The 26,790-nt window shown below is 43.0% G+C and overlaps 4 protein-coding genes across 5 annotated transcripts; all 4 read right to left on the bottom strand.

The window, feature by feature from the left end:
* Positions 1-202: 202 nt before the first annotated feature.
* si:ch73-40i7.5 (amyloid-beta A4 precursor protein-binding family A member 3) lies at positions 203-6,275 on the bottom strand. Of its 2 annotated transcripts, XM_029148240.3 has the most exons (11): positions 5,973-6,271; positions 4,354-5,244; positions 4,196-4,226; positions 3,940-4,085; positions 3,762-3,848; positions 3,271-3,435; positions 2,714-2,893; positions 2,435-2,647; positions 1,444-1,563; positions 1,094-1,234; positions 203-875 (listed from the first exon to the last, which is right to left on the bottom strand). In XM_029148240.3, the coding sequence occupies exons 2-11, from the start codon at positions 5,230-5,232 to the stop codon at positions 804-806; spliced, it is 2,034 nt and encodes a 677-aa protein (XP_029004073.1). In that variant the 5' UTR covers positions 5,233-5,244; positions 5,973-6,271; the 3' UTR covers positions 203-803. The 2 variants fall into 2 exon arrangements, with proteins under 2 accessions (XP_029004073.1, XP_055363848.1); XM_055507873.1 differs by lacking the exons at positions 203-875; positions 1,094-1,234; positions 1,444-1,563 and adding an exon at positions 1,570-2,051 and having other exon boundaries at positions 5,973-6,275.
* A 226-nt stretch (positions 6,276-6,501) lies between these two features.
* Positions 6,502-9,354, bottom strand: pex11g (peroxisomal biogenesis factor 11 gamma). Its single transcript, XM_029148242.3, has 5 exons — positions 9,127-9,354; positions 8,518-8,715; positions 8,070-8,248; positions 7,675-7,743; positions 6,502-7,496 (listed from the first exon to the last, which is right to left on the bottom strand). The coding sequence occupies exons 1-5, from the start codon at positions 9,187-9,189 to the stop codon at positions 7,319-7,321; spliced, it is 687 nt and encodes a 228-aa protein (XP_029004075.1). The 5' UTR covers positions 9,190-9,354; the 3' UTR covers positions 6,502-7,318.
* A 594-nt stretch (positions 9,355-9,948) lies between these two features.
* Positions 9,949-18,779, bottom strand: si:ch73-40i7.2 (FYN-binding protein 1). The gene is made up of 16 exons (XM_029148966.3): positions 18,643-18,779; positions 15,436-16,135; positions 14,311-14,419; positions 14,007-14,056; positions 13,823-13,860; positions 13,638-13,669; positions 13,101-13,233; positions 12,720-12,882; positions 12,005-12,155; positions 11,884-11,900; positions 11,751-11,811; positions 11,606-11,648; positions 11,245-11,407; positions 10,842-10,875; positions 10,454-10,491; positions 9,949-10,318 (listed from the first exon to the last, which is right to left on the bottom strand). Exons 1-16 carry the CDS (start codon positions 18,643-18,645, stop codon positions 10,281-10,283), a joined length of 1,773 nt encoding a protein of 590 aa, XP_029004799.1. The 5' UTR covers positions 18,646-18,779; the 3' UTR covers positions 9,949-10,280.
* Positions 18,780-19,013: 234 nt separating this feature from the next.
* Positions 19,014-25,608, bottom strand: LOC114854510 (disabled homolog 1-like). The gene is made up of 10 exons (XM_029148967.3): positions 25,449-25,608; positions 25,178-25,324; positions 22,589-22,728; positions 21,496-21,594; positions 20,872-21,003; positions 20,666-20,752; positions 20,545-20,592; positions 20,411-20,473; positions 20,240-20,333; positions 19,014-19,720 (listed from the first exon to the last, which is right to left on the bottom strand). The coding sequence occupies exons 2-10, from the start codon at positions 25,263-25,265 to the stop codon at positions 19,365-19,367; spliced, it is 1,107 nt and encodes a 368-aa protein (XP_029004800.1). The 5' UTR covers positions 25,266-25,324; positions 25,449-25,608; the 3' UTR covers positions 19,014-19,364.
* Positions 25,609-26,790: the final 1,182 nt, after the last annotated feature.

The raw sequence follows: 26,790 nt of genomic DNA on the forward strand, positions 1-26,790 counted from the left end.
TTTTTAACACTTATGCAATTACATTTTTAAAATGCATATCGTTACATCCAATATTATCAAACATTTTATAAACTGAATGGAACTATTTTCTACATATCATTGCTAACAGGACTTTTGAATTGAAATAGCTAGTTTCTAATATTTCATGTTATTTAAACATCTCTGCAAATGAAACTTAATTATCTCAGAAATTACACAAAAGGCCTTTGACAAATTATTTTAATCAAGCTCTGAAACAGTACATTCTTAAAAATATATGCATCTATCAATTAAGTAAGTAAACTTATTTATGACGTATCTGCTTCCCCTCAGGCACAGGAATCGTCAAATGAATAAACCAGAGTCCTGCAGTAAATGTGTCAGGGACTGGAAGCACATTAATATAAAATACACAGACCCCTTGTTCTAATTCAGTAAGGTCTCCCTTACATGCATGTTTATCTTAGGCACACTGGCTTTTCAGGCTGGAAGACATTTAAAGCACACTAGACTCAATAAAGTTAGTGTGTCAAAAAAAAGCAACATAAAAGCTCGCATTTGTATTTCAGCTATGCCTGCAATGTTAAACATCTGATAAATATTAACTGAGTGTAAACATATATCCTTGTCATTAAAATAAGCTCATGATATTCAAATTTCTTATACATCCTTAAAATACACAGCTGGACTAGTTTGAATTCAGTGGTGTGACAACAGTTTGTGAAATGCTGCATGATCACTTGCATAATAATTACTGAATTTGGTAAAAGTTCATGAAGCAGCACATTGTGCAATAGTTTATTCTTTGATGAAGCAAAAGGTGCTCAAAGAAACACTGGCTGTTCCTGTCCTGTCAAGAGTCGATATGTTGAGGCTGGCATCGTCTTCAAGTGTATCTGTACAAAGACAGAAAGGAAATAAAGCACTGCAGGTTTCTGTCTTAAAAATATACTTTAAAATGCAATAAAAGCATTTTCATTCACCTTTCTACAAAAGTTTATGATGTTTGAGAAAGACATCATTTGTGTGTTCTGCAGACCCACTAAGGTTACTGTGTGTGAAAATGTTATGGAAATATTTCCATTTCAGAATAAATAATAGTGCTCACTCTCACCTCTCCAACAGCATTAGTTAAGATCTGAATAATTTTTTCATGTGGTGTGGCCACAACACTCTGTCCGTTTATTTCAATGATGCGGTGGCCGACACGGATGCCTCCTCTTTCTGCTATGCCGCCACGCATCAGGCTGCAAATCTGCAACAGGTACAGTGGACATTTCAAAACATCTTTGCACTTTGACTTATAAACTTAAATTTTTATTTTTTAATATTTAACTAATAGCTTAGATTTGTGGTAGAAATGTCAATATTCAACAACATATCACAATCTATTGAACTGCAGTGAACCTCTATCATGATACAAATTCTATTAACAAGTATTTATTAATAAACAGTCCTACATACAATGCCGTCCTCCACACTGAAGCCCAGCTGAAACTTGGGATCTGGTCGTTTGATAATTGCCATGGTGACAGGAGGGCAGTGGACAATGCTGAGCTTCACATACTTCTGGCTTTTCAGGTCCTAAAATGAAAACAAAGTTTGAATGAGAGCAAAATGAAGAAAGTCCTAACCAGATAGTCTGAGCCCAAAATTTAAAGGTTACTGTTATTTAACTACTTTAACTAAAGTCATTACCCTTAAAATCCTATAAATCGTAACTCTTAATAGACATTGTAACTAAGCTTTACAGGCTGTGCCGATTCTTCTGTGTAATTGAAATAGAATTCTACTGCTATATCCAGCATTGTACAGTGCCTTAGTTGTAAACTGGCACTACAGTGTATATACATACACTGAAATTATACCAGCCTTTATTGCTTTAGTGTGAACTGTCACAGAGGAATGCTTTAAGCTTTTCTGTCCTTCTTTAAGATATCTTTAATTTCAAAATTGTAAAGAACAAACTATTAGTTCCCGTTGGTTTGATTTTCCTTAAGAGTCACGAGACACTTTTGAACTCACACTGATATTGATCCACTCGACATGGAAGCGTTGCCATCTAGTGCATCCTAAAAACACTGCAAGCTTAATTGAATATACTGTACAATGAAAAGATTTAAATGTCCAGCTCCAGTCCTCAAGGGCCTGTGTCCCTGTTGGTTTTCTAACTGCTGCTGATTGACTGAACACACCTGGCCAAGGTAATCAGTAGTAGCTGGGGCAGGGAGAGTTGGCAAAGCAGCAGGACAGCGGCCCTTGAGGACTGAATTTGGACACCCCTGGTTTAAGATAATTTATCTCAGGGCTTATGAAGAAATTCTGTTATTACAACAAAGAACAAAACTCACAAAATCTGACTAGTATATTTACTACTAATTATAACTATAACTAACTATTATATTTTATTACTAATTATTATGACCATCATTATTATTCGCTCTGTTTATCTTACCCGAATTATGTTCTGGCAGGTGGTGATGGGTAGACCCACAAGGCTTGTGCCATTTACGGACATGATGCGATCACCAATGCTCAGCTCGCCACAGCGCTCAGCTGGACCTCCGTGAAGCAGGTTGGCCACCACCACAGTGGGGAGAATGGAGCCCCAGCCTGATTCCACAACTGCTAGCCCTAGGATGTCTCCAGGAGCCTTAGTGATCGCTACCTGAATAAAGACACAGTATTAAACAGTAGCATCTACTTTGACTACCACCACAATCAATGTGCTTACATCTTTGAGGTTCTGGGAGTTGGAAAAATGAGCCAGGTCTCCATTGTATAGCTCTTGGCTTTCCAGGTAGTCACTGTACTCGCCAGGTCTCAGATCACTTGCTTTGATGCCATTGGCCTGAAGGAACTGCTGGTAGGCCACACCAAATGCCTGACCAATTGCCTGAGCTATGACCTGAGCCTGCATAACAGAAGAGAGAGATTCTTCTGAGTTATACCAGCATCAGCTTGAAGCTTGTGTACAGGTAATCACTTGTAAAGAACATGACCACACCTTGTTTTACAAGGTGTGTTTTACACATATGCAAACAACCATTCACACACACTATACAGTAATATAGTAGTGATTAGAAAGTAGTAGAAAGTGGCCTAAAGTTTCCAACAGCTACAGTAATTAATTTCCAAAAGAAACTCTTCCAGGTCCTGTTTACTGTTGCCAGCAGTGGTGCACAGCCAGACCAAATGGACCACATCAGCGTTTGGAAATCGAATGTTTCTAAGAGCTGTTAATTATTAAATATGTAAAATCATAAAAATATTGATGATAATCAAACTTACATCCTCAGACGAGAACACATGGCAGATCATTACACACTTTTTCTGAGAGTCAGAATTGATGTCATCATCTTGTCCTTTACGCTTCCTTCGTGCCATTAGGACCACAATGTTTCCAATGTCAGCAATGTAAGAAATCATTTGCAATGCATGATCCATCATAGCTTCCTAAACCAGAACGTGAGGGGGTTAATATCAGTAAAATACAGAGTTTGTCTTGTTTGCATGATCAACGTGCATCAACTTGAAGCTTGTGTACAGGTAATCACCTGTAAAGAACATGACCACACCTTGTTACTTGCAAATTGATGTCATAACCATTAGGTAAATGCTAAATGTGATTTACTTGCCAGCGAGGGGTTAGGGGTTGTTATATGTGCAGTTAAAAACAGAACACAATCTGGTATAAAAAAAATCATCAAGCTCTGTGATTATTATCAAAAGCTATGACAAAGCGATGTGCAACAAAAGCAGGCCAAATAAACATACTGTACCTGAGTGTCAGCTGTGAGAACTTTGATTCGCTGTGTGGAAATGAACAAATCCACCTCTGTCATAGGTTGAGACTCTCCCTCTGGAGCCTAACGCAAACACATTCACATGCCTTTATATCCAGTACATTTTCAGCTACTTATGGTTTAGTATCCATGAGAACACTGGAGATTGTTTTACCTTTATCCTGTCCACAGCCTCCTGAGCCTGGGCCATACGAGCATTCGTAGATGGGTTTCTGTCTGATTTCAGCTGAGTAGAGCCCAAATACTTAGCACCAAATATTACTCCATCCAACAGGTCATCCGGGTCACAAGGACCGGGCACTTAAAGTAACATGTTAACATTTATGATGACACTATTACAATACTGGACATTTCTCCCCCAGTGAGCGGGGTCATAACATAAACATTTTTCTCAGAGTGTAGTTACTCACCATCTTTATATGAAGGATGATCATCATCATTCTGCAGTTACAGCAAATGAAAAATTTAACACTGTAAATCGTGTGGTTCATTAAGCAATTACTTGATCAGCATAAATATACTTCCTATTAATTTTGGCATCCTATTTGATAAAATGACCTCAACCCACATGTTCTCTCCCAGCAGCAGCTTCTTCTTCTGGAGGGTCCTCACCCAGCTTCATCCACACTGGTTCAGGATACTCATCGTCAGGTAAGGAAGCAAATGAGTCATTTCTGTGTGAACAATGATGACCATTCCCACTGTGTGGCCAGAACGTTTGAGCATCCTCCTGACTATAGGAAATAGAGACTACAGCATCTACTTCACCCCTGTGGGGCAAATCGGTGGGGCGAGGGGTAGCACCGATCTCTGTACACTGCAGCAACCCAAGCAGGTGTCTCTGGTGGCTTTCAGAGAACAGCAGCCCTGTGGTTTCAGTGCTCTCGTCTGTTACTAGGTAGGGGGCACATGCTTCCAGCTCAGACATGCTGGAGCACTGATTGTGGGGCGGTGGGATGTGATGACTGGGATGAGGCTCGTCACCCATCAACTGAAGCTGGCTGAGCAGGGTCTGGATGCGCCCGTGGTCTTCGTCACCTGATCTGTCAAACCTTCCTTCTGTGACTTTACTTTCCACATCAGTAAACGCTACCTGTTCATGGACTTCCCCGAAATCCTTTGAGTCTTCGACACTTTCTCTGTCCTCCAATTCAGGTTGTGGCTTTATCTCCTTCTGATTTATGTTGAGTTGCGTCTCAGAGTTGCTCACCCTTAAGGGCAGTAATACTGGCTCACCTGGACTCGTTTTGTCCAAGCTATCAACAGGGGGAGGGAAACCTGGGTCATCCAGGACGTCTGCTGAGTCTGTCTCACTGGAGCAATCGGACCTCCAGTCTAATGGAGGAGGCTCGATTAAGCTGTAGGAATCCACATCCTCCGCTGCTACACCTTGCCTGCTGTCTCCAGTCCCCAAGGCTCCATCACCAGGGCAGACATCAGAGTCCATGTTTAGGAAAACCTGTTAAAGGAAAACTTGGTTATAAATATACAACAAAGCGAATATACCAGAGATTTGATTCACGCAGTGTCCATAAATAAAAAAGCTCATTAGTAACTTGAGCTGCGGCAGTTTCAAAGCGTTGTTTATAATGATTGGCGCTATTACACAGTTTTAATCAGTCAAACGAGCATCATCTATGCGTTCAATTGTGCACCTTCGTCAAATGAATAACCGGGGAACATTTTACATTACACCCCAGTTATCCAGCTTCCATTTAGCGTATTATTAATAACCACTGCTACTCAGGATATTTTAAATAATCCTCTGGTTGGATCTTTATAGCTGTTGTGACGTTAAGCTACAACAGCTATAGAGATTACAAATTCCACTTTAAATGCTAACAGCTAGCTCGCTGAGTAATTTAAACTAGGAAACTTTAAATAGGCGAAATGTCAAAGTGCATCAAATTGGCACGACCTACAAAGACACAAACTGGGGCAGCAAATAAATAACAGAGCTGGCGGTGAAGTTACAGACACCAACTAACGACGATTAGCTATAATTAATGTCAATATCTGAACTGAGCAAAGTTCGCGTTAACGGAGCAGCGCAGCTAGCGTTAGCGTTAGCTTAAAGTGAGCGCTAACTGCTCAGCCTTAGCTAATAAAACTACACGAGCCCAGACATCAAAACAAGGGGTTTTGAGTTTTACCACAGTTGTCAAAAACCAAAACATCACTTCTTACCTGCTATTTCAGAGGTTTCTCTGCTTCTTTGTGTCCACACTGAGACTGTTGTGGCTGCCACGACACACAAGTTGACGTGGTTCGGGATTTGAGCCTTTTCCAAAACTTTGACTTTGTTTTATTCTTCATGCTAACATCAACAGCGCCGTTCAACACAGTAACACCACATAATACAAAGTCATCAGAACAGATGGCGTGTAAGAATGTGTTTTTCTTTTTATTACTGCTGCTGTTGTCGACTCGCTAGCTTCTACTCGTTGGAAGACGCCGCACTGGTGCTGCGTTCACGTACTCTCGTAGCTTCCTCATTCTTTCGTAGAGTACGTCCCCAAATCATATGTGATTGATCAGTGGAATTTGTAAAAATATGCAAAGGCAGACAAATGTGGCAGTTTCACGATTACACGGACAACGTATTATGTGTTTAGGATATGGATTATTTAAACACTATGCGTCCGTAAGATAACAGTCACATAGTTGGACACTCTTGAGTCTCGCTCAAACAAATATCAATAAATGGACTCAGAAAACTGTTTCACTTTTTTATTATAACACATTATCGCATGAAACGTTCATGTGCTATTCAAAATAAAATCTTCGAGGCATTGTATTATTTACAATGTTGCACTGCAATAGTTTTTTTACAGCTCTTAAAATTAGTGTATGGGACATATGGCTTTTACAATCATGTAGTAATCTTAAAAGGTATCCGGAATTTCAACATATAACATCAATATTTTAACACATTCATTACTTTTCCCATTTTAGCTACTGATGTACAGACCTAGAGGGACAGACTGAGGCTTAGTGTTACTCTCCATCTTCTCTGCACATAAACTTTAACTAGATGTACAGTAAAATCATCACTGAGCCTGACTGATGGATGTAGTCTTGGTCGATTTTGCATACAAACAAACACAGATGCAAACTTAAGAGTTCCTGTCCTCCTCAGGTAATAAAGTTGTAGCATTGGGAAACCAGCACTACAACAGCATCCAAGAACAAAAAATAGTAGGTGTCCTATACTGTACAAAGACAGTTAGAAACTGATTAAACACTGTGTTGTTCATCATCATCATCATCATCATCATCATCATCATCATCACACTATTGCAGTTTTCAATTAAGTGTGCAGTTATACAGTAAGCCCAGATGATTTTACTTGCAGTGAGACTGCAGAAGAGAAGTCAGCTCACCACATTTATGATCTGCCACAACGCTTTTGATCTGCAACAATGCCTTTGACAGAGCTTTTCCCACAATACACTGCAAGACATTGCTTCAGTGCTGGTCAAGATATCTCACCTGTTCCTCACTATGAGGTAGATTATGTGCGGTCTGTCTGGTCACCGCATCAAACCAATCAGTGATGATACTGTGCCCAGCAGCCCAACCAGCCAGTTTGGGAATCGACCCGCCCAAAGGAAGCCGGGTGGCATCCAGTGAATGGCATTACTGAGGTCAGCCATGTTGCTGATGATGGAGAGAAATTCCTCTTGCATCTGTCTCTGGAGCTGAGAGCGACTGCAGGACAGAAGACATATGAGTTTAGAGAAGAAAAACACATTTTCTCCAGTCAGACATGAATGCATCTTCTTATTGTATGTAAGCTGGAACACACTGTCTGCACATCCAATGTCTTAAATTAACTGCAAATATGCAAAATGTATACAAGTGTAAATGTAAAAAGCTGCAAAAAAACCTGTTTTCATCTTGGTCACTCCCACAAGTCTTCAGCTTCTTCCTCAGCAGCACCAGAACACGGAGTGACCTATAAAACAATAATTTACAGCTCAGCCTGAAGGTGTTTTATGCTCCTTATTTAGCAAGTAGAACAAGAAGTGCTCTTAGTTACACGCACTCATAAATGTGACTGACTACTACCTGATGGAGCACATTAATGAACCTCAACTTGTCCTGTTCTTTTTATAAATACCTCTGCAGCTCCACACTTACAATACATCCTAGTTTCTATGTGATCTTTCTGTAGTTTATATATCTCTAAAGTGCATTACAAAAACTTATACTACAAAAGTATCTTATTGACATATTTGAATATGTTTTTAAAAATGGTAATATATTCCCACATCATTTTACCTGAGTATTCCCAGCAGCAGCGAGGTTCCCCACAGCACGGTGCTAAGCAGCCACCACTTATCAGACTTCACTCTGATGAGCTCAGCATCAGCAGCCCACGCGACGTGTTCACAGGGGTAGTAGAGCTGGTCGGCCACGTTGGTCAGCACCGATATCCAACGTACGCCTGAGTCCTCCTCCTTTACACGCAGAAAACATCAGTGCTGGATTTTACAGGCTCTTTACAAAGCGCACATTAAAAACATCAGAGGTAATTCTTCTCTAACTTATAATAAGATTTTTCTTTATGATTAACATCTTTCTACATGTAACCATTTCATATAAAGTCTGCTGCCTAATAAGCCCAGAATGTGAGCATGTACTGCACAAGCAGTGCAACACACAGATGTGACTGACTTAGAGCAGAGCTGGGAAAGACGAGGGGCCGTTGTGTTGTTGTGTGGCTCACCGTGGCTCCAAAGCCGTAGCTTTGGGAGTAGGCCAGCATGGCGAGATCGTCAAACAGCCTCAGCACCGTCCTGCACTGGCTCAGCTGAGCTGAAAACAGCAGCAGACTCTTCCCGAGACGCTGGAAAGAAACATCTGTTTCTGCCTGACGAGAAAGAAATCCTCCAACAAGCTGCGAGCCATAACACACCGTCCTGATCTGAAGAGACACAAAACAGGATAGAACACACAGGTGCTTCTCTAGTGTCTCTAAAAAAGAAAGTACCTACGTCTCAAACTTAATTTGATTGAATAAACTGCTTTTCTGCAGATACAAATGTATAATGTACATAATTATTCTATATTTTTGTTAATGAGCATAAAGTAAACACGAAATCTTTATCGTATCTGCTGTTTACATGTCACATTCGTTCTCATATTTAACAGTTGCCACTAAATGACACACCAATAACTAACAGTCCACCAGACTCTGTTTCGTTCATTTCTGTCAGCAGTAAACTATCGATGCAGTGAGCAGTAAATAGTAAAAGATCCACTCGCTGGCGTCATTTTACAGACAGTCGTATAAACCCTGATAGAAGTAAAGAAATCTGATTCTATGAATACTCACAACTTTATCTCTTCCCCTATAGGACTCCAGCAGCTGGACCAGAGCCTCCAGAGACTGCTGCATGTCTCTGCGGCTCAAACTCTGTAAACACTGTAAATACTGGCTTAGACTGATTCCCACCGCAGCGCTATTTCAGCTCAGCTGGAGGTGGTTTCTGAACCAGAAAACAGCTGGACTTTAATACAGGAAGTTCTCCGGACAGACCCGATCAGACGATCACCGAGTCAGTAGCGCTGCTTCCGCTTGGCTTCTTCTCCGTCTACATCATAAATAGTAGCAGCGCGCTGCTGCCCTCTTCTGTTAGACAAAGGTAATTAGCAATATTCGAGTGCTATAAACTGCTAGAGTTTCTACTACAGAGCACGTGATGTGCCAGTGATTTCCTGCTCTAGACAGCATCATAATTAACCAACACTAGCCTTTATTCTTTCTATTCATAGTTTTTATATTATACAGTTTAATTGATTCTAGCTTGTCTCAGCTTCAACTCAGGCTTTTAAATTGTAGCAATTGCTCATCCTGTTGACTACTTACTACTTCGTCGCTTAACCACTATTACTGGCTTTGTTGTTCTAAGTTTAACAGTTGTTCTCAGTAAAAACCTCAAGGCCTTTGCTGGTGCTTTGTTTAGCTGTCTGCAGTAAACTGGTATCTTGTGTAGAGGTTCACTTCAGTTCAGCTCTATTTCAACCCTTCCTGAAAATATTCAGTTTGCTTTTCCACCTAATATATCTGTTTCCCTGCTTCTTCTGCCTCGTTAGGTCTAAGATCTAAGTCTTTACTTTCATGGTTTCATGAAAAAATATCATAGAAATATGCAAACACTAGTAAAAAACATTTATTTTAAATTATCTCAGACAATGAGCAATACACAAAGCTACAATTATAGTGTACTCACATGCAGTTTGAAAAACAATGACAAGTTTTTTATTCTCAGTGTGTGTGGCCACATACAAGAGGTCAGTTTTGCAAGGCTTTATGTACTATATAGTTCATTTGAGTTTTAAAATAGCATTTTTGTTGGTTATAGAATATATATATGTCCCTCTCCATTGTCCCGTTATAGTTTGACATAAGTTGTTCTATAGTTTGATTCTTTATCTGCCACTTTCCTTCTCTTACTGTGAGAATGTTTTGGTTTAGTTTGACATGCTTTAATAATCAGTTTGGGAAGAGTCGTTGTCATAGATGTCTGAAAAAACAAACAAGAAACAAAAGAGAAAATGTTGTTTAGATAAAACATTTGTTTAGATAAAACATGTGATAATACTGGATATTAGCTCAATTTGCATTGATTACAGAACAGAAAGATCCAATGATAACTCACCACCTGCATAGTCAACATCATCATAAATGTCTCCTTCTCTGCAAAACAATATATACATTTTTAACTCAAGAAATGTTATTTTAATTGTTTATTTTTATTATTTCTGTGTAAAGTCTAATTCTACACAATAACAATAGCATGTAAAGTCAAACCTTGGTAAATGTTTGACAGAGCCTTTGTGTGGCACCTTTAGTACATGTCAGTACAATGTGTGTAATTGTTCATCCACTAAGTGAAAATAACTTTAACACCATATAACAACTTCTGTTGTATACCAACAACCCCCTCATCCCACACACATTTACAGAAGAGTAGCCATCTGTTATTTACACTAAATGCATTATTAGTGGCAGGTCAGTCCAGTGTGAAGTGAATGAGGTTCACTTACAGAGGAAGAAGAATCGATCTGGAGACGTAACCGTCTGTGAGAGGTGGAACAAAACAGAACAAACACAGAGGATTTCAAAATAAATAATCATATAAATAAATGCTGATTAATTTGTTATATATTTTTTTTCTACATGAGTACTACAAAGTTTTGCCTTATTCAAAGAAATAGTCTCATATTTATACTGTACATGAAGTGGCACCAAATTTTGCGGAGACATTACTTTTTTGTTGACTTTTGTTTGGTAAAACTCTTTATTATAATAGAAAGTAAGGCCATGAGCTTGGGATTTGTGGTGTTGCATTATTTAAACAGCTGCTGAACATGTTACAATGTCATGAGGATCAGTAATACTTTCCCAAACTACTCAAAAACATGTGCTGAAAAATAAGGTGATACATACATTTTCCAAACCGGTTGCGACACAGAGCTTTCTTGTTGTTGGTGAACTCAATGATATCTAGGATTTCCCCCTGAGATATGAGTAGGTCCTTTCCACCTGGCTTTTTTATGATGCCGTTAGGATCTACCATCATGGTGTGCAGAACCCTGAGCGGACCATCATACTGAGAAAGAACATAGTAAATGAACATTTTCAGTTGAAACTCGTGGATCAACCCCGGGGCCCATTCTTTTCTTTCAGATCATTGTCACTGTGGACAAGTGAATCAGATGATTTTATTTTCCTGCTTTGCTGCTATGCAGTGATTACTTCATAACATGTACAGCCAAACAATTAGGCAAACAGTTAGTTTTTGATTTACCTTGAACTTTTTTCGTAGCTCTTTCTCCGCTTTAGGATCTATGCTGAAAAAGATGACATCATTTTATTTTAAACCTGAAAACCTGTTCTATTTTCATAACTGGTATGTCCTGTTTAATTTCAATGATACAGTCGTTAATAGATACCTGATATCAGGTGGAGGTGGGGGGAAACATTCATTTATTGGCTGAACATCATCATACTCATCTAAAAACAAAAAACACAGTAAATAAAATGAATGTTTGCTGCTGTTTCCATGTGCGTTCTGTTATTACTTACCATCGTCTTGAAGCATACTGGAAACGAGAGGAAGCATAAGCAAAACATTAGTTCAAATAGGTTTAAAACTTCAAAATGTCTGTTATAAATTCATGCTCTACCACAACATGATCTACTGTACCTGTCTCTGTTGTTGGAGTCCATCATTAGCTGTGGGGGGTCTGGTGGAGGTGGAGGTAAAGGTGATCTGTCCATTTTGAGTCTGGACTGGAGCACTTTGCGCTTCACTGCCTCATAATCAATATCCACACAGGTGTTACTGATGTACCCGTCTGCAAAAGATGAAGGACTCCGCGTTTTATCGACAGTAAATCACGTGATTGTAGTGGACAGAATGATATTCAGAAGAATAAGAAAACCGCGGACACGGCCTAAAAAGCTAGAGCTACAGAGACTGACTCAGGGTGCATTATTACTGCTTGTTGGTGTGTTTGCACACATGCTGGCATTGCAGCTGCAGGGAAAACAGGGCTCCAGGTCCTCTGAAGCACAACCACACACAATGCCTGCCAAAGTGCACAATCTGCAGCAGCAACGGCTGCTAGATTAAAGCATATTAAAAAGTTTCACTTTCCTGTCGAATTTTACCAGAACAGATCTTGAGTGACGTTGATGTAGACACGTCATACACTGGATCAACCAAAACTTCCATATGCACTGCGTTATAATCCAACTTCATACGTTTGAGAAGCAGAAAACGGCAACACAACACAACACCTGAGCGGCCATTTATCTCTGAACTGTCCAGCGACGCCTTTTTGTTGTGCTGATGCGAGTGCTTTAAATCTTGTTCTGGTTGGTTCTGATGTGATCGTTTGCTGCTGCTTCAGACTCACAGTTTCCATTCAGAGAGCGGGCCAGCCATTTCCCTCCAGGGTTGTTTTTCACCCGCAGGATCTCCACGCTCTGGCCTTGCTGTACGCTCAGGTCCAGTTTTCCCCCTCCAGACCAGTCGTGTCTGACTTTGGCTGTGTGGATAACTTCCACCTCTCCTTCCAACTGCAGGAAAGAATCAAAAATACAAACCATGTACTGAGTCAGAGCTCAGGTTTGAACAAGAACAGAGGTAAACTTAAAAAAACAAGTGAATTCAGAATATTCATAATAAGAACAAAGCTGCGGGGTCAGCCTCCAGTAAGTCCCCACAATGACTTTCTTCAGTGGTCATTAATAAAACCTAGTCTGAGCCGTTAATAGTTCGGATGTTGGTTTCTCACCTGAAAGTTCTTCTTCAGCTCTTTCTCCTGCTTCTGTCGCTCCAGCTGCTCCTTCTTCTCCTGCTCTTGTTGCTTCTTTGCATCTTTCTTGCTCATCTTCTCCGTGTTCACCCGGTTCACCTCCAGCTGTTCTCTGTCGTTAGCATACGATCGAAGTAAACGTACAAATAACTCACTTCACAACAGCCCACAATGTACTTTTTGGTTAGAAACCCACTTTGTTTAACTTTCTGTTTTATAGCTAATAATTCATCTGGACAAACCATCAAGTTGCTTAATACATGTAACATAACATACGGTCCTTTCCTTTATTTGTCACAATATCCTGCGTAACGGGAAGCGGAGGGTGTTGAAACAGAAACAGGAGGCATTTCATAGAAACACTGAGACATCCAGATGAAGAGAAGTTGCGCCGCACATACAGTAAAACTGTTTTATCTGTTTAGAATGGCAAAATAACAGTAAGTGATGTGTTTGTGCTGCTGTTTGACTTTATGAAACCCTCATTCTACTGGTGAAGGCAGAAAATGAACTTACTCATCAATAAACTCATACAAGTCATCACCATCCTGCAAAAGAGAAGAAAATGATTGACTTCACTGTTTATTGTGTTCCCTAAATTCAGACATGAAAAGAGTGCATATAAACATAGAAGCACGTTTTTCACCTGGTTTTGATTTCTTAGACATTTGAGACTATTTTGAGTCAGTTTATGTTCTTACCTCATCCATACATTGCAAACTGTTGTCACTCCAGGACTCTGTGAAGTCAGGTGATAATGAAAACATGAAAGGTTTGTTCAGGTGCTTCTAAAGCGGCACAGTCCTTATGCTGTGTGATAATCTTCGTACAACATCATAATCAGAACCAGGAAGACATGAAGCAACAGTAAACAATCATTTTTACCGTTCTTCTCAAAGCTTCCAATGTCGTCGTACTGCTCATCAGCAATGTCCCTGAAACCAGAAAACCGGGTTTATGCTTCTCTGCTGTTTCATTCAACCACCAGATTTTTAAATTGAGTCCACCTCATTTCTGCCTAATAAACTGTGACTGAGTGGAGCGTGTGCGGCTCCAACCATAATGTTTTACTCTGTGACAGTGCGTGAACAGTCGATGCGTGAGTAAAGGCAGCGTTTCTTCTTGTGGCACATTAATAACCTCATCTGTACGTCCTACAGTTTTACAGCTTTACCGCCTGTGTACTCACACGGAGGCCGTCTGCCGTGGCAGCCTGGGTTTACTGGATCGCACAGGAGGCGCCGGAGGACTGAACGCTGCTGTCACAGACAGCCGTCTGCCTGCGGGACCGGGGGAATCTGTCCAGATGAACAGCGAATATAAGGAAAAATTCATCTGGTTATTATATTATATTAGTAATTACAATATTGTTTTTCCAGCATTATTTACATATATTACATATATTATAACATGTATTTTTCCCTGACACACAAAAGTATGATATGCATCAAGCCACCAAAATGCATTAACAACGATAAAACTATGCCAACAACATAACAGAAGGAGCAGGTAGAGCCGGGCTGCGTTAATATGACCTGAAGCTCAAACAATGAAAATGTCCAAGACCAGAGAAGGAAAAGTTCTGATGTTTCACCAGAGCGTTACGCAGATTGGGAGACGTTAAACATCCCTGTTGATCTCTCCAAGGATCAACATCGAACCGAGTGATCAGGAAGCTGTAAAAGGTCCCAACATCAGTGAGTCCGCCGTCATGAGAACACAGACCAACCACATGTTCATGGCAGACAATGGAGGAACCCAGGAGAACCGGAGGTGGCTTGTGTGGATCACAGGAACCTTTTATTGTAGTCACAAATGTTATATTGCTGCAGAGCAAACGCAGCCTGGTCTCGTGTGCTCTGACAGTATCAGGCTTCAGGTCCGCTTTGCTGCCTCTGGACCCGGACGGCGTTTCCCGTAACGGTGGAGCTGGGCTGAAAAACGCTTACTGTCATTGCTGCCAAGCGACGTCGGTTGCCTACTGCACTGCAGCGCACGAGTTCAAATACACAAATACCAAAGATTCAATCGTCTTCCACAACACACGCGCCAAGAAGCGCTTTAGTGTGTTTGGGTTTCCTTCATCATCATTCAGATCTTATTTATGATAAAAAAGGAGAAATGTTTGAACGGCTCCTAAAACTAAACGTGATTTAACAATGTTTACGTTAATATTCATCATGAAAGCAGTCGGATGTTTGCACAATAAAAAGGTGAGTGGATCTCATGCTATTTTAGTGCCACGGCTTCGTTTGAAATAAACATTTCATCTTTTAATATGTCTGCAATGAAACCTGAAGCCACTCAGACTCACCGTTACTTTTCCTCGGTGGGGGAAGTGCAGGTACTCGGCTGAACTTCATGAAAGGCTCGAGGTTGACACTGGGGGGACGTTTGGGCTTCAGAGGCTGGTGTCCTTCTGGGGGCAGTGGCCTCCTCAGAGGGGCCACCTCCCCTCCGCTCCTCTGTCTGGACTGCTGTCGGAGGGTGGTCACGTTGGAGGACACGGCTGGTGTGGACGGCTGAGGTGGAGCAGGGGCCCTGCCTGTGGCCGGGGCCGGGAGCGGTACCGGGGCCTGGGCCGGGGCCGGGGCCGGGGCCGGGGCCGAGGCCGGGGCCGCGCCTGGCGATGGGGCCGGCTTGACGCCTGGAGGCCTCTGGTGCCTCAGCATCATGTGCTGGAGCATCTCCCCGGTCTGCTTGACCCTGGTGGCATCGGCCTGCTGCAGGGACGCCCTGACTGCAGGGTTGGGGGGCGGTGGTCGAGGGAACACAGTTCTGGACGGGATGGACGCGGCCATCGGATCCATCCTCGGGAACCTGATCAAGCCTGGTCCGGCCACCGGAGGCGGAACCGTGGGTGACAGCCTGAGATGCGTCGGATTGTTCTCCGCCACCCTCCCAAACCCAGGCCGCGGGGACTTCGGGGAGCCGCTGTCTCGGCTGCTGGTGTCCGAGTTGGTGGCCTTGCTGTTGAAGCGGGCCCTCAGCGCCTTGACGTCAACGCTCTCCTCCTGAGAAGCACCACAGGGACACGGGCTCACAACTGCATCTGCTCTGCATCTCAAGCAGGAAGCGAGCAGCGCAGCAGAGCACGGCCCCCACGCTTTCGAACACACGCCGCCTTTAAGGTGAGAAAACAGCAGCTTCCTGGTTGTTTTGATCTTCACGGGGCTGATAAGCCTCCACCAAGGCTGTGCAGCACAACCAGGCTCCCACAGAAGAAAGCCATGCTCTGAATAGCTCTTCTGACATGACCTGCCCTCTTCTCAAAGCAGGTTACAAGAATAGTGCGCCGCAAACGATCACTAGTTATTTTAGTGCCCTGATCAGAATCAGGTGTTTCCGTCATGTCAGAGGACATTGGCTTATCTTCATTTCCTGAAGACCCTCATCATAACGATACCCAAAGGTTCTAAAGGGTCACTTGTTTTTAAAAGTGTAAAAGAAGAAGTTGCCTTTGGACTTTGACCTTCTAGGGTCACAGTAGTGACAACATGCAAAGCAGCGACAATAAAACAGTTGCATGAGCTTCAGATGAACACGTTCACAGGTTCTAACTCAGCACTCGTCACCGTGGCAGGTTTAATAATTGACTGGCTTAAACTGCAGCATGAGCTCATCTGTTTTCTACTTTTATCAGCAGCATTGACTGCGTATTTAGAAATGATTTTTGGGGCATTCATCACATGTCACCGCTGTCAGGATCGTCACGCTGTGAGACATCACTTTGTAAAATGCCCCACTGGTCTTCAGCACATGTTTAGGGAAGTTTCTCAAGGGGACCCACCACGTTTACAAATGGGTCATGACACAACTTCAGTAATCAACAGAGACAAAGGGGGTTTCCTGAAATTTAACTGAACTGGAGACAAGCCAGGTTTCATGTAATCTAAACATTAATGCGGTAAAGCAGGGGTCAGTTTACTGTAGCACCGCCACTTAGTTTGGATGCAGAGTTCATGTGTGAGTCCATGTTTGTGCCAAATGAAACTAAATTACACCCAGATGTTTTTAAGAATCACAGAGAGAGTAAACAAAAAGCACCCTCTGACATGATGCCACCAGCACCGAGGCGTAGAAATGCTGGTAAACACAAAGGGATCTCAAGGAAAATTCAGGTTCCAAGCAACCAGTGTTGTTCTAAATGGGGAGAGAAATGTTTTTTAATCTTTTGGATTCAAAAAAAGCAGGAGTTTGTTCTTTTGCAGCTGATCTGATATGTTTAAATAAAACAATGAGTCATTCTCACCTTGATTAATGGATCAAGAGAATAAGTTGCTCAAACATTAGCTAAAGTTGATTATTTATTTACTATGAGCTGAATTTATTGTGAAAATAAGTAATGTTTAATATTCTCCAATTTTTTATGCTGACAAGGCGAAAACTTTAAAAGAAAACAAGCAGCCACTAAAGGAATTCCACCATCTACAGTCTGAACATAAAGCTGTCACCAAACAGAGGCCGCGATGGAGAGGAAGTGCTCACGACCACACACCTCTGCACCTCAGCCAGCATCCTGCGCCGTTACCGCGGCAACGCCGTCTGTCGTCACCCCTGCACCAGTAAGCTGCAAGCTCGCTCAGACTGCTCGCAGTCGTGTGCTTCGTTACAGGGAACAAAGGAAGCAGACAGAAAGCTTTTCTCCACACCACAAAACACACAGGGTTCCACTTTCAGTGGGTGCGCGTCCTGCAGGCGACGCTCGGCGCTGTGCGCGTGCACCGGGTGCATGTGTGCTTCTCACACACTGGAGCACATGAATGCTTTAAAACGGTCTCACCACAGACTGTAGCTGTGCAGGTGTCCCACATAGAAAAACCTGAGGAAACTACTTAGAGCGACAAACGAACCACTTAATAAAACAGGTTGGAATTTAGCTCCACGTTAACTTAAACATGTTATTATGTAATAGTTTACATGTACAGAAAGTGCTTTAGGGTGCTTGAATTTATATTACAGCTTATACAACAGAGACTAAACGTAGATGATGGCTGTAAAAGCTAACGTTCAAAAATACGCTTGGTTTCAGTGTAGGTTAAAAAGATGATTATGGAGTTTGTGACCTGTAGAGGCTGATGTATTTAAAGCTTGAAGTCACTGAGCAGACTGTGAATCATTAACACGCTGTGTGATAACTTCTCCTTTCATCACCCGTGGCAGCGTCAACATTCCTTTTTCTTAACATTCAACTTCCCATTTTCTCACTCTGAATTACGTAATCGCAACTTCGAGAAACGACTCAAACTGAATTTTAGCAACACTTGTGCTGTTTCAATGAGCCAAGTCACGTCTAATGGACCGTCAAGCCTTTATAAAGGTGATTCAGTGGTTTAATGACCCACAGAGAACCCATACAAAATGCCTGTTTATACAAGTGTCAAGCTAATCATAGACGCTATGACGACCAGGAGGAAACGGCCAAAATGAAAGAGAAAACGCGTGAGAGCGCTGTGGTACAGGAATAGTAATCCCTCCATTCATTAATATATAGAGGAGCCAGTAAATCGTCATTTCTTACCATGGTTGCTTTAGTGACGGCTCAGTGGTGGATGAAGCTCCATGTCCAGCAGTTCTTCAGTGTTCAGGCTGATGCTCCTCTACAGACAGCTACAGCTACAGTACATGACCTGTGTCACTGACTTACTGCAAATGAGGAAATAGTCAGTCTGGGCAACAGGGTGACTGACAGCCAGCACTGGATCAGACCTGCTGACAGGGAGCCTCTTGCACTTTCTCTGGGCTTTGATTTTTGGGTTTGGGTGGAAAAAAAACTATTTTAAGTGAAAATGCAGTTATTACATTATTACATTTCATCTAGAAAACACAGGACAGACTCAAATCAAATTACTACTTGTTTGTTCTTTGAGATAAACTCAGCTTGCTTTTATTTAGATAACCCAAATTCTCAGAATTACAGACATCTGATGAAAACTGGAGTCAACTTGATACAAACACGACAGAGTGAGTATTTATCAAATCTTTTTAATGTACTTTGATCATTTCGGTGGTGGCAACATTAACAGCCACAGTATTTCAGGCACTGATTTAGATTTTAAAGTTCCATCTACACCTGCGAGTGGTAATATTTAAAAAAGCAAAGAGACACACGATAATGGAAGAACTCAGAGCTGGTATAATCTTTAAAGGTTTAGTAGAGGATGTGTTTTACAGCTCAGTTACAGGACATAAATGGTCCTGATAGAACAGGGCAGATAATAAGCTGATGATGCGCTTTGTGCTTTAGGGGTGAGGAGTGTGGCTGGCGTTGAAGGGGCTGTGGTACATGCTGACAGCGGCGGCTGGAGGAGGCGGGGTCCCTCCCCACATCATGCCTGGCTGAGGACAAGCAGCCTGGGCGTGGCCGCCTGCAGGGGGCGCCGCTGCGCCTGCTGGTGCCCACGGAGCCGCGCTGCCAGGCAGCGGGGGCCCGGGCGCCACGGCCGCGGGACCGGCCCACTGGGCCGCCAGGGGCCCCTGCAGGCCCCAGGGGGAGGCTGTGGGGGAGTACGGGGGGGAGGAGTAGGGAGAAGGCCCAGCTGGATGCACAGGAAACATGGAGAGGATCTGGGATGTGGAGAGCTTCAGCGGAGGAGGCTCTGAGGGAGAGAATGAGGTGTAGGACAGATACATATGTGTGCTCACTCACTCTCCCAGCTGTCATTTTACACACTATATTGAACTTTATTGAACAGGTTCTAACTTCTGTCTTTATTGTTTTGAAAAAAATTAGCTCTGGGGAAACTAAGCAAACACTGGAAGAAGCAGAAAAGGCTGCTATCAGAAGCATGGGAGCTCTTTATTAAATAGTGTTTGACTTTATGCGGTTGATCTGCACACACACACACACACACACACACACACACACACACACACACACACACACACACACACACACACACACACACACACACACACACACAGCAAACGCCAGAGAAAGTCATGATCTCATCACCACAGGCAACACTTTTGTCGAGTTATTTTTGTATAAACGTACAAATTGTGACTTTTATAATGTTTGTTACGATGGGAATATCGTTAATTCCAGCAAATCTGCTACATTTGTGAGGAAAACCTGACTTTGCTGAGGACCAAACTCGACGCGTATCAGCACCAACCTGGCTGAGCTGAGGAACACGAGCTCTGGCTGGACGCCAGCGGCTCCTGAGCCTGGAAGGAGAAGACGTCCATCAGCTCGTCACTAGAAGACGCCTGAGGACACAAACAGAATGGAGGACATGCTTCAGCTGAAGCTGGACCCATCATGTTGCACAGATGTGCCGGTTCACCTGCTGGGAGTGTTCAGATGGAAGGTTTGGTCGTGGACTAAACACAAGCTCAAGACCATTTTCCTGAAAACACAAATGGCAGATGTGAATAACTAAACGAAGTGAGGAACTTGCTGTTTGACTTCTTCATGTACCTCAGGTGGAGGAGCTGAGCTCTCATTCAGCAGCAATAAGGAGCCGCCCTGATAAACAAGAGGGAAAATCTGTGTTAATATTCATACAACCAGTGCAGATAAACCAGCGCTTCGTTCTGACCTGATGTGAGGCCTGTGCAGGTTCCTGCGGCGTCTCTTGGTCCAAACCTCCACACACCTGCCTGACGTCCACCAGAACCGGATCTGCCTGAGCAACAAACCATCACAGAACAGAGCGTCACTCCCCACCTGGAGGCAGGCAGTCACGCTGTGTCCTGCGGCCTCGCGGCGGATCAGCTCTGTACTACATGACGCTGCAGTGCTCACCAGGTTGGCCGTCTTGATGTAGAGGAGGCTGTAGGCGTCTTGGTGTTGGTAGACGTAGGCCAGCGCTCTGGGGTCCGACTCGTCTTTCGTCACAGAGCTGATCCTGCTGCTTTCGTGGTCATAAAGTATGGACTGCAAACAGAAAACGAGGAGGATTCAGCCTTCAGTCGCAGCATGTGCTAAAAACACCAATGTGAATCAATTGATATGTTGATAAAAGTATGTTTGAGGGAATAGAGAAATTGAGCTTGTTAGATATTAAATGTTTAAATATTTCCACATCCAGAACTGAGTCTAATGATCAGCTCCAAGCCCCATCTTTTACATAAAGCTGAGTAATAGTTTCACTTCTTTCTCACCACACACTACTGTAGCCTAAAGTTTCCAGACTTGGCCTCATCAGGAAACCCAAAATTTTACACAACATGCATCTCACACAGTATCATTTCCCAAAGGAATCCTGAGAATGATCCAGCGTTGGACAAAATAATTCAAGATAAGATTATCTGGCTTGGATTCAATGGCCCGAGGACAGAGCCCACACATGTTCCAGTGTGATGGGTTGTAATAAACATCAGCCGTCGGCCCCAGAGAGGCAGAAACGCTCTGGGGGTCTCTACTCACCCCGGTCCTCTCATCCACGATTTTCACACCAGTGGAGGAGATTTTCATCCAGACTCTCTGCTTGTGTTTCCCCTGTTTCCTCGCTGCTGCCTCAAGACCCTAAAAAACACACACGCACTGCATTTTCTAACGTATGGAGCTGAAGACAGATGCATTGGTTTGTTGAATAGAACTGTCCAAATAGTGTCCAAAAACTGTCCATCTAGAGATGCCGCTGCAACTGTACATAACAGATCTGGACAATAAATGACACTAAACGACCACTAGAGGGCGTCAACATCCGGCATCGACTCCTCAGACTGTGGCTGAAGGTTGGAAATGAATTCACCTCCAGTTCCCTGTGAGCGGACGGCGTCCTGCTGCAGTGACTGTCTGCTTTATCGTTTCCCCTCGTGTGCTAAGTATTATTTACAGACTGGATGTGAACCCCCTCTGGGCCCGGAGCAGGAGCTGGCAGGATGTCAGCTCCATCAGAAGCCTCATCGCCACTGCAGCAACTTTCCCACAACTCTCTTTGCATTGGAGCTAACGCGAGTCACGATTGAGGCTTTTTCTTCATTTATTTGCATATCTGCAACTGCTGTCCTGAGGGTCAAACGTTTACTGTTTTGGTTTAGATTCGCTGAATCCAGATGCAGCGTTTTCAGTTCATAAACTTTAACACTGGGTTCAAATGGGTCAAGGCAGTAAATCAATGGCTTCATGTGCTGACTGGACGAAGTGAACTGACCCACAACCACTGGAATGAATCCAGTACCACTTGGTGTGATTCATTATAATGCATCCATGTCATATCTGGCTCCAAATCAGTTTTGTGAGTCCTCACATTTGGTCCACAGCTTCTTTGAGGTGAGAAACTGATGTTGACACCTCCAAACCGTGTAACCAGTGTACATCTACTGCACACAGTCAGATGAGGTCAGATCAAGCAGCATCTCTGTGCGACGGGCTTTATTTCAACTTAAGTGGACTTGTCATATAATACTAGACTTCTTTTGTTTATCTTTAATTTTCTCTCTGGCGCTGCTTTTAGGTAGGCGTTAATTGAAACCACGCAGATGTGTGTTTATGTTGGCGGTGAACTTTACGTTACCTTCAGTTTCATCATGGAGTCCCAGCACATTTTTTCTCCTTGTGCTTCAGGTACCGGGTCCACACCGATTAGCTTAGCTTTGTAGCGAACCCCATCTCCATGGTAACGGGAGACAGTCTCCCCGGGCGTCTTGGTGGCTCCTGGGAAACATGAGGACAGATGATAAAAGGCCAAACAGTGAATCTGTGTGTGAGCGGAAAACTCTTGTCTTTGTATATTTGTTTTATTTAATTGTGTCTGTATGTTTTTGGTGTTTTGTTTTTTGTATTTGTGACTTAATAAGTTTATACTTCTGTGGTTTTTAATCTAATGTCTCTTTGTTCTTACGTCAGTTCAAGGTATTGTATTTATAATCACACGTAAACAGCAGTAAGACATCAAAATAAATTTAACATGAAATCTCTCCAGTGTGTTTAAAATTCAAGCTTTAGATGAAATTAGAGGATGTGAAGACATAAAAGCTCAATGACCCAGTGACACGGCTGTTTGTGCTGATGTGCAACCACGAGCATGTTTCAGGCCAGCAGCCAAAGCAAAACTCTGGTCCGTAATTAGAAATGAGTCAGTTTCTCTGAGTCTGTAAAAGTCAGAGATGAGGCGACTTTTGCCAAACCTCTGACCTGAAAGAAGCCAGATTTGACATCTGAGTTTATGTGCGAGAACTGTCAAATATCACACCAAGGTTCACACCCCGGTGTTAACAGGACGAGGCATCCTGCAGGAGAACCACGGAGTCAACACATGCAAAGACAGCAGGCTCTTCATTTTCCCCAGAGATGCTGAAAGGGGAAAAACCTCTCTACTTATTTATTTCATTTAGATTTGTGTTTGGGTGAAATGAAATAATAAAAATGGACCCATTACAAGTGAAAATACTCAAAGCAAAACGAGGCCAGAATCCTGATGAGGAAGACTGAGCATCTGCTTGTCAGCTCTTCTCAGACTAATAAACCTGAGTAGGTGGCGAAACGAGAGGCGGCAGCGTTAAATGATCTGACAGCTTTCAGAGAACAAGGAACACATCACCTGCAAATGAGGAAACGCTAGGTGTTAATGTGTGTAATATGCAGCTGGTGTGTATTTGACAGGAGCTTGGTCAAGGTTCCATCTAATTTCCTGCAATGAAAACAGGTCATTTAGTAACTATGGAACCGTCAGTATGTTTGATTGTTACAAAGGTCGTCTCTTAAAACTGCTTTACGCGTGTTGTATAACCGTTTACTGGTGTTTAGTCACCATTTAGTTTAATGTTAAACACAAATACACATCTCAGTCTTGAAAAGTCAAAGTCAGTGTCAAGAAGCAGCTTAGTATTAATACATGACGTATTCTTCGGTTTTCCCAGATTTAGTTTTTGTTATTTCTAAGGACCCTCATGAAATGTCTCCCTTCAACATACGAGATGAATGCTCTGTGAAAAACAGAGGCTAAAAGGTTAAAAAAAGCCATTCAGTTGTCATATTGCAGCTTTCAGACAACCTCAGATGACTGAGAAGCTTTATAAATAATAAATAAATAAATAGGTAAATAACAAACACATAATAATAATAATAATAATAAATAAGTTAATTGATTTTGTTTGTTCCAGTGTTTGGTTTAGTTCAGTTTGTTGTAGGGTTTTGAGCAGATACTGATAGAAAACGAACACAAACTAAAGCATCCAAATATAAACCAGTCCCATATGCTGGAAGGAAATGAATGTATGACTTCAATATACTTAATACTTCGATATTACATGAATAGATTTCCTGTCAAACTGACAGAACCGTCCTAACCCATTCATGCTCCATTCAGGCCTACGCAGACTTTTATGCTCTACAATGACTGCATCTCACTTCCTCTTTTGTGTGTATTCATTTAGTGAGGTTGCTGATTAACATGATGATGATGATGTCACTGAAATTATAAAGAGTGAGGAAACTTCTTACACATAGTTCTAAAAGCACTTTATGTCAAGCTGGCACACATTTCACTCATGTCCTTCCAACATGAGTGAAATGGGAAACACTATCAATGAAAATCAGTTTTCATCCAGGTGAGGCGAGAACTCCAGGAGCTTTTATTAGATTCTACAACAGGTGCAGAGAATGCGATTCTAGCAATCACACTATCACGACTAATGGTCAACGTACTGGAAGTGAGGAAAAAAACTGTTGAGATGCTGTGAGTGATAGAACCTAAACAGACAATTGACTGTATATATTTCTAGTAAAAAACAGCTCCTGGAGGCTGGACACGCGTTAAGGGCTTTCCCGTAAGACCCTGCTCCGCAATGACATCAACAACATTTCTCTCAGACATCTGGAGGAGCTGGACGCCCCCCAGCTCAGCAGGATCAAAGACAACAAGGTAGACTAATAAAATAAACAGTCTTCACCTAAAGTTCCCATCAGATATGAACAAACTCCCTGACCCAGAGGCGACCGGCTGCAATTAGATCAGCCGACGGCAAAGAAAACATGGAATTAAACCCCTTCAAGAGCAGAAGACATTCAAAGTCATTGTCCACTCAGCAAACGCACTTTAAATGATTTCTAAGAATAAAGAAGCGCTTATTGCTTCAAACAGCTGCATGCTGCCGTGCCGTACCTCTGGTGCTGGAGCGGAGCCGGGTCCTGACAGCAGTCTGGCCCGGGGCAGGACAGGATCCAGCGCTTTGTTCGGGCTCCATCGCCATGCGTTCTGTTTGGAAAATCACGCCTCAGGATCCCGCAGAGCAGCTGGCACCGTCATGGGCTGTAAAAGAGCGGGCGACGTGGGTGGAGCAGCTCGAGGGTCAAAAGACAGCCAAACATTCATTTACGGAATCTACTCTGCAGATTTAAAGTCTACATTTGTGAAAGGCACGGTTGCAGCTCACCTGCTGGGACTGTGCCTCTGCTCCGGCCCGGCTGCTTGGCTCAGCGCTCAGCTGAAACTTCTCAGAGTCAAAGGTCAGGCCTCAGACCTGCTGGTGATATATTAACATCCTCTGGGAGGCTCAAAGACATGGGAACTGTGGTGGAGGGCTGAAGAGGCTGAAGAGGCTGCAGGACACGCAGCACATGGGGCTTCTCTCCCAGAGGATGACTGCGAGGTCACGCGTTTCCCTTTAGGACGCCTTTTGGCTGGTATTCTAGTAATTCAACAGCTAAACTAATAGTGCCAGGAGCGCTGCAATTCAGTCTTTATCATTTCATGAACCCACAATAGAGAATCTGCCTCCCAAAATAACACTTAAGTTAGATGCTTTATTCATGATGCTATAAAAACCTAAACCTGCACAGAAAGGAATGGAATAATTAGCCTCCATTCATTCTACACTGACCCCTCTTCACTGGGTGAGACACAGCGTACAGGAAAGTGTGTGAGAGGGGCATCGACCCTGGTGAGGAGTCTGTTTTCTCACACTTCACAAATCTCCCTCCAGACTCTCAGAAAACACAACACAAATGAGATTTTAGTGGCGTAATATGATGTTTGGTGATGAGTAAACCGAACAGCTTGTAAAAGTTGGTATGATGAGCATTCAGAGGCTCACTGGGCTCAAGGTCATTACAGCGAGTCATTTCAGCGAACCTCTGCTGACTTTGTTTGTCTGTGTGTGACGGGGACGTACTGAGTGCTTTCAAACTAAATAAACCACAGCTGTTGTGTGCTGTTATTGGAATCCATCAAGGTCTGAGACGGTCCTCCTGTGACTAATGAGGTCGTCTGATGGAAACGGGAACCTGGAGCAGGTGGGGATGAACACAGGTGGTGTGTGGGTGTGTGTGTGTGTGTGTGTGTGTGTGTGTGTGTGTGTGTGTGTGTGTGTGTGTGTGTGTGTGTGTGTGTGTGTGTGTGTGCGCGTGTGTGCGTGTGTGTGTGTGTGTGTGTGTGTGTGTGCGTCTGTGTGTGTGTCTGTGTGTGCGTGTGTGTGTGTGTGCGTCTGTGTGTGTCTGTGTGTGCGTGTGTGTGTGTGGCGTGGCCCCGTGTGATGGTCCAGTGACTTCGTGGCATCGTCTGTCCCTCGTCCAGTAACAGCTTGGCCCGTTTCCAGCTGATGCGTCCTGATGACTCAGACGAAGTGAATGTGGGTCATGGTGTAACAGCAGCTCAGGTCATGTGACCAGGTGTTTGCTGCTAGATGTTTACAGTAGGAGCAGCGTGCAGGTCTAACCTGAGGCCGGTCTTGATGCTCGGCCACAAACCAGCTGGAGCTGAGCTCTGATCCACTGAGG

The sequence above is a fragment of the Betta splendens genome, chromosome 4, assembly GCF_900634795.4.
Source record: "Betta splendens chromosome 4, fBetSpl5.4, whole genome shotgun sequence".
NCBI classification, from domain to species: Eukaryota; Metazoa; Chordata; class Actinopteri; order Anabantiformes; family Osphronemidae; genus Betta; species Betta splendens.